This window comes from Bufo gargarizans, chromosome 4, assembly GCF_014858855.1.
Source record: "Bufo gargarizans isolate SCDJY-AF-19 chromosome 4, ASM1485885v1, whole genome shotgun sequence".
Classification (NCBI taxonomy): domain Eukaryota; kingdom Metazoa; phylum Chordata; class Amphibia; order Anura; family Bufonidae; genus Bufo; species Bufo gargarizans.
In genome coordinates, this window is record NC_058083.1 from 379820281 (window position 1) to 379826921 (window position 6641).

A 6641-nucleotide genomic window follows, 5' to 3' on the forward strand; every position below is an offset into this window, starting at 1 on the left:
GTCGACGTGAGAAAAAGGATGAAGGCTGCAGGACTATATGGTCGCCATTCATTGGATCATCCCATGCTGAAGGGTTTTGCCACCTATTTAAAAGATTATTTGGGAGTGACAAACTATGCTCAGGAGGTGGAAAACGTGTCAAGATTCCTTTATTCCATGAACCCACACAAGGTCAGCCTGGAATTTGTGAGGGACATAGAAAAAGTTAACGTTTTCTTCAACAAGCTACGTGACCAGAAGCTTGCCAACCAGACTATTTTCAACTACCTGAAGAACATACGTAGATTCATGAGATACAATATGAGAGCAACCAATCTCTCGGACAAAATGCCAAAGCTGTATAAGTCCTGCGAATTCTTCATGACCGTCACCGAAGATATACAGAAGAGATTATCCAAAGGAATTTCGAAAGAAGTTGTCAAAAAAAGGTGAGCTAGTATTCCTTAAAAAAAAAATATATACCTTTTTCCTGTTTTCACTTCAAATGTACTTAACAAGTATTAATACCTTCCTAACATTAAGGTCGTGAATTTTTAGACACCTCTTGAAACAGTACTACATATACATATATATATATATATATACACACACACACATATATACACACACACATAAACAATCTTTGTCTTATTTTAGGTACCTTGCACTGAAGAATAATATGAAGACACCTACTGAATGTAGGAAGCTCCTGGATGTAGCTAAACCTTGCTTCTTAGACGCAATCAAGGCTGCCCAAGAACGATTCATAAAAACGCCTTCAAAACTTGAAATCATTTATTACCTTGAGGCCCTGCTTGTCCTCAAACATCTACAGAGGCCAGGTGTAGTGGCAAATATGTCTGTAAGTAACGTTCTCCTTAGATAGCAGTTTTCTTAAGTTTGGTAAGTGATACAAAAAATATCTAAATTTCTCCCTCTTAACCCATAGGTTTCTGAGTGGAAAGATAGGGTCCACCACACCTATAAAGGCACAGCAAGGTCTATCATTGGTGTTCGAAATCACAAGACCGCTACACAACAAGTTGCTTCGTTTGTGCTAACTGGGGAGGAAGAAATGGTAAGATTTCCTTTTCTCTCCTTCTTATGGTACTTTCACACTAGGGTCCGTCGTCGGAGCTGCCTGCCGGATCTGCCGATCAGTGTGACAACTGACAGCAATTGTAGACGGACCCGGGTGCGGATCCGTCTTCAAATGCATTGCAAGAACGGATCCGTTTCTCCGCTTGTCATGCAGATTGACGGATCAGTCTTGCAGTCTTTTTCACAGTTTTCCGGGTCTGCGCATGCGCAGACCGGAAGGACGGATCCGTTCTTCAGTTGTTTTGAAATGCCGGATTCGGCACTAATGCAAGTCAATGCAGGCATTATGTCCGGCCAAAACGCCTGACAATGACTGAACTAAAGGCATACTGATGCAAACTGAACAGATTTCTATCCATTCAGAATGCATTGGGATATGCCTGAGCAGTTCTTTTCCGGCATAGAGCCCTTTTGACGGAACTCTATGCCGGAAAAGAATAACGCTAGTGTGAAAGTACCCTTACTTTACTAAGTTAAAATGTGGCTTTTCTGTCTTCTCACTAATTTATTTTCCTTCCAGTGGTTTAAAGTTTACTTTGCGAAAGTTAGGCCAACTCTGATTAATAGAGAGACACCGAGGGACATATTTTTCTTATCGACCCAAGGAAGGAAGATTCACAACGTGTCCAATGATATTAATCGTTACCACAGAAAGTAAGTCTCACAATTGTCACATATAATTCTCAAAGGGATTATCCAACCCCTATAATGACACCTAAACCCCCCCCCCCCCCTCCCCCCATTGCCCTGGCCCCTCATATGGTTTATACTTATCCAGCTCCCCGGGACCCCCGTCGCTTCTGATCCCCGCATGGCCGCCGATTGATCTATATCTATAGATATACAGCAACGGTTGTGCGTGGATCCGAAGCAACGCCGGGGAACAGGGCAAGTAGAATCCATAGGGGGTCAATATAGAGGGTCAGATAACTCCTTCAAATTCAAACTTTAGTGCTTTAAATTTATTATTTTTTGTCCATTTTACTTTACAGGTATCTTGTTCCCGAAATTTCCAGCCAAGTTGTCAGGAGGGTCTGTGAGAGCTGGACTATCCCAAATTATTCAGACACTGAAAAGTGTCTTTTCGCCAAATATTTGTCCCACAGTAATATAACAGCAGAGAGGAGCTACAGGGAAAAGACGCTGACAGACCTATGCCACGCCTGTGAACTGGTCACACAAGCCGGTACTGAGGGCAGTGATGAGTCCCGACCCAGCACTTCAAAGTATTATTTTTTTTTCTGAGGGGAAATTACACATACTTTGTAATATTGCACAATTGGCCAATTTTAATATTGCACACTTCTCTCTCCAAAAGAAATGGGCAAACATTGTCAGAAGTAACTGAGGAGGTAGGGCAAGAAGAAATACAGGGTGCCAAAAACTCTCAGGAGCAAGACAACAGTGGTGATGAAAGCAGTAGTGGTGACCAATCGGATAGCTCCCAAAATACTACCAGTGACTCCCTAACTGACGCAGATGACAATATCTGGACTACAAGGTGAAAATACCCTACACGTAATTTAATTGTCCTTTGCTAACGAATGCATGCATTACCAGGTTGTATATTAATAGTCACTAATTTATTCCAGAGCCAAAGTACCAGCGTCAAGAAATATTACAACCAGGGCAACGAGGCAGAGGCAGATGGGAGAAGGGATCTCCTCCAAGTAAGGGCAGACCACATTTATTAACAAAATCACAGACTGAATATGTTTTCATATCATGTTTTAACATTAATGTGTTATAGCTTGTAGGTTGTATAATAATAGTCACTAATTTATTCCAGAGCCAAAGTACCAGCGTCAAGAAATCTGAGAACCAGGACAATGAGGCAGAGGCAGATGGGAGAAGGGATCTCCTCCAAGTAAGGGCAAACCACATTTATTAACAAAATCACAGACTGAATATGTTTTCATATCATGTTTTAACATTAATGTGTTATAGCTTGTCTTTTTTTTTAATCCCTAGAAAGTCCTGAAGAACTACTAGCTGTATAATATTTATTTCTTAAAGGGAACCTGTCACCAGGATTTTGGCCATAGAGCTGGGGACATGGGCTGCTAGACGGCCGCTAGCACATCGGCCGCTAGCACGTTTTTTTTAACACAATAAAAGCACAGAGAGCTATGGGGACTGGGTATTGCAGATGTGCTAGCGGCCGTCTAGCAGCCCATGTTCCCAGCTCTATGGCCAAAATCCTGGTGACAGGTTCCCTTTAAATCGGTACCACTGAACCTATATGACGTCACCCATCTTCTTCAAGCCAGACACCAAGCAGGGTACATATCTGCGCAGCTAATGCATGAAGTTAAACAGCGATGAAGAAATAAAGGCTGAACTGTTTAAAGCCAAAAGTCAACTGGCCAATGTAGCTAAAGAAGGTCTCACCTTAGAATACAACCAGTTTTTCAGAGCTGTTTTGCAAAGGCCGGTGAATTGTCAACGTCATTAAACCTCTGACAAGCCTTGGGTTCCAGATATATAATAAGCCTTCTGTGCCAAGGTATGCACTTTGAATTCTATAATAATGTTGCTGTCTGTTACTCTTTTGGTGAAGTCCAAATCTCAGTCATTTTGTGTACACCTCATTTCAGGATTAATCAAGAGAATAGTCAAGTGAATAGAGTCCTTTCCAATCCTTGCCCTTATCCTGAATATAGGCAGTCGATATAGGAAAGCAGGGTTCCATTCGTACCCATTCTATGCATATTATGTCCGTTTCGTGATTGTACCAGTTCTGTTAAAGCGTGATTTTTTTAAATAGAAACGTTAAAGAGTAACTAAACCTTTGGATTAAATAAGATGTCCCTAATGCCCTAATTTTATTTATTCCGATCTACTATCTTTACTAATTTTGTATTTTTCTTAGACCTTTCCCTACTTAAAGCGCACCATCCACCGCGCTCTTCTAAGTCGGTTCTCTGTACACCGTTGACTGCTCAGCGGGGTACGGAGTGAGAAATTCTTGAATGGGGCCACAGCTGCGCTGTGAGTATGGGCAGGAGCGCATATTGCTGATCCTGCCTATGATCCCTGGAGGTTTACCGACTCCTGGCATAGCACTTCGGTAACCTGTACCATGCCAGGATTAGCTGAGCAGAGCTGGCTCCTGCCTGCTCCGCTAAGCTAAGAGAACTGCATGTCAGCACTTAGCCTAGAGGAGCAGCCTGAAGTAGGAGCCCACTTCACTCAGCTAGATGGTAATGGGTACAGAACTCTCATGTGCCATGCCAGGAGTTAGTAATCCTCCCGGGAGCACGGGCAGGAGAAGAAATACGTGCTCCCGCACGTACTCACAGCAATCCTGTGGCAACACTCATGAATCTCACACTCTGTACTCCGCTGAGCAGAAAGCTGAGTTTCAAGCCACAGGGAATGGTGCGCTTTAGGGAAGTAAAAGTATCATACAAATATAAAATTAGTCAATAAAGTATATTGTACCATTTTTTTTTATGGCACTAGGGACATCATATTAAAATTTCATTCAAAGGTCAACTTACTATAATGTAGAGAAAGTTAATACCAGGCATTTCCTAAAGTATTGTGATCGTCCATATTTCCCCCTTTGCTGGCTAGATTTATTTTTCCATCACATTATACTCTGCTCATTTCCATGGTTAGAGACCACCCTGCAATGCATCAGTGATGGTCGTACTTGCACACTAAAGGAAAAAGCGTAAGCCCCTCTGGTGGCCGTGACCATGACAGTGCACATAGGCTAGTCCTCCCTTTTTCCTATGTTGTGCAAGCACGACCACCACTGACTAGCAGTGTATAATGTAATCGAAAAATGAATCCAGCCAGCAAAGGGAGCAATACGGATAATAACAATAGATTAGTAAGTGGCTTGTATTAACTTCCTCTACCTGATAAATGCCACTTACTGAAGCGAGACAACCCCATCAATATTTGATTGTACTGTTAGAACAGCCCTGCTGCACCCAGATTGTAAGGAACTGTCAGTCTTCTTATACCAATATCCTATCCTCGCGATATGTCAGCGAGATTAGACTGGCAGGGGCCGGACCGAGTCGTTATTGAGGCGTAGAGCTGGCGCAATTGCAGCTCCTCCCTTATCGCCTCGTTCAGGCGACTGTGACACGGAAGGAGCAGCAATTACCCCCGCCCGCCAACGCAATGTCGACGGCGAGCAGGCGAACATTGACTAGAGCTCTTTCCAATCCTTGCACTTATCCTAAACATAGGCCGTCAATATAGGAAAGCTGGGTTTCATTTGAAGTCGTTCTATGCATATTGTGTCTCTTGATTTTTCCGGTTCTGTTAATACGTTATTTTGATATTAGTGCTAATATTATTATTTTTTTTTAGAACAACCCTGCTGTAACCAAATTGCAAGGGGCCGTCCGTTTTCCTATATCCATATCCTATGATCGTGATTGGGCAGCGATATCAGACTGGCAGGGGACAGTGCAATTGCAGCTCCTCCCGTCTCGTCGCGTTCAATTGACTGGGGACGGAAGGAGCTGTAATTACCCCCGCCCGCCAACGCAATAGCGACGTTTAGCAGGAGAACAGTGACTAGAGCTTTTTTTTAAGTCCTTGCCCTTATCCTGAAGATAGGCTGTCGATACAGGAAAGTTGTTTTATAAGAGTTATATTTTATATATAATATTATGTTTCATGTTTTTAATAAAATGTTATGTTAACATATAAAATATGTCTTTTAGTCTGAATACTGGGTACCACCGGAGGCGCAGATTAGTCCTTCCTTATCCGAACATACACCCAGGGCCGTTTCGGATGCTGGAAGAGTGAGTCGGCAAGAAACCGCCATATGAAATGTTGACCATCGCTCGATTCCAGGCTTTAGGTGACTGTGTTCCTTCACTGTGTATACAATTATTTTTAATCGAGATATAAATGATATATACACATATATACATACAGCAATGCAAAACATACAGGGTAAGGCTACTTTCACACCTACGGCAGAAAATGCAAGTAATCGCCTGGACGCAATCTGCAGCGCGCATCGGTTTGTGTCCCGCTGATTCTCTGCATCATAATGAAATTGGGGGTAGGTCCTTGGGGGTGGAGGGGAGGTGGAGTCAGGACAGTTTCTAAAGAGGCGGAGTAGGAGGGGGGGCCCAGGCCTTGAGCTGTGTAAGGGGCCCCAAAATTTCTGATGGCAGCCCTGGGGGGGATAGACACCGCTCCCTCCTGCAGAGGGAAGCAAGGTGGATTTTGCGTACTCAAGCTCTGGGTGAGCTTGGATTAAATGATAGGAATGATTTGAGTCCATTCTTATAGATATGTGTTGTACACGATGCTGTCATGTGGTATTGAAATGCATGGAATTTATATTTGTTACGTTATATGTATATTTTTACACTAACCTTTTATATAGGCGCAACTTTGTTGTCTATTACCATGATAACAGGCAACGCCGATATTTAAAAGGGTGCCGCGAATGTACACGCTGACGCACAGCCTGAGGAAGTGCATGTAGCGCGAAACAGCCGTCGCTGTTTGATGCGTGTCTAAGATTTGTCTGCCCCCTGCTACATCTTGTCTATGGAATAAAGCACCGCTTTGAT

General features: G+C 43.1%; 1 protein-coding gene across 1 annotated transcript; it reads left to right on the forward strand.

Moving 5' to 3' along the window:
• Positions 1-346: 346 nt before the first annotated feature.
• On the forward strand, positions 347-3674 carry LOC122935462. The gene is made up of 8 exons (XM_044291228.1): positions 347-428; positions 637-841; positions 929-1057; positions 1601-1734; positions 2073-2306; positions 2399-2581; positions 2673-2750; positions 2870-3674. The coding sequence occupies exons 1-8, from the start codon at positions 361-363 to the stop codon at positions 2949-2951; spliced, it is 1113 nt and encodes a 370-aa protein (XP_044147163.1). The 5' UTR covers positions 347-360; the 3' UTR covers positions 2952-3674.
• The last annotated feature ends 2967 nt before the right edge of the window (positions 3675-6641 follow it).

Coding starts and splice junctions, on each gene's coding strand:
- LOC122935462 (XM_044291228.1), top strand. CDS start 361: ATGACCGTCACCGAAGATATACAGAAGAGATTATCCAAAGGAATTTCG. Junction 1,058..1,600: donor TAACTGGGGAGGAAGAAATG/GTAAGATTTCCT, acceptor TTTTCCTTCCAG/TGGTTTAAAGTTTACTTTGC. Junction 2,582..2,672: donor GACAATATCTGGACTACAAG/GTGAAAATACCC, acceptor AATTTATTCCAG/AGCCAAAGTACCAGCGTCAA.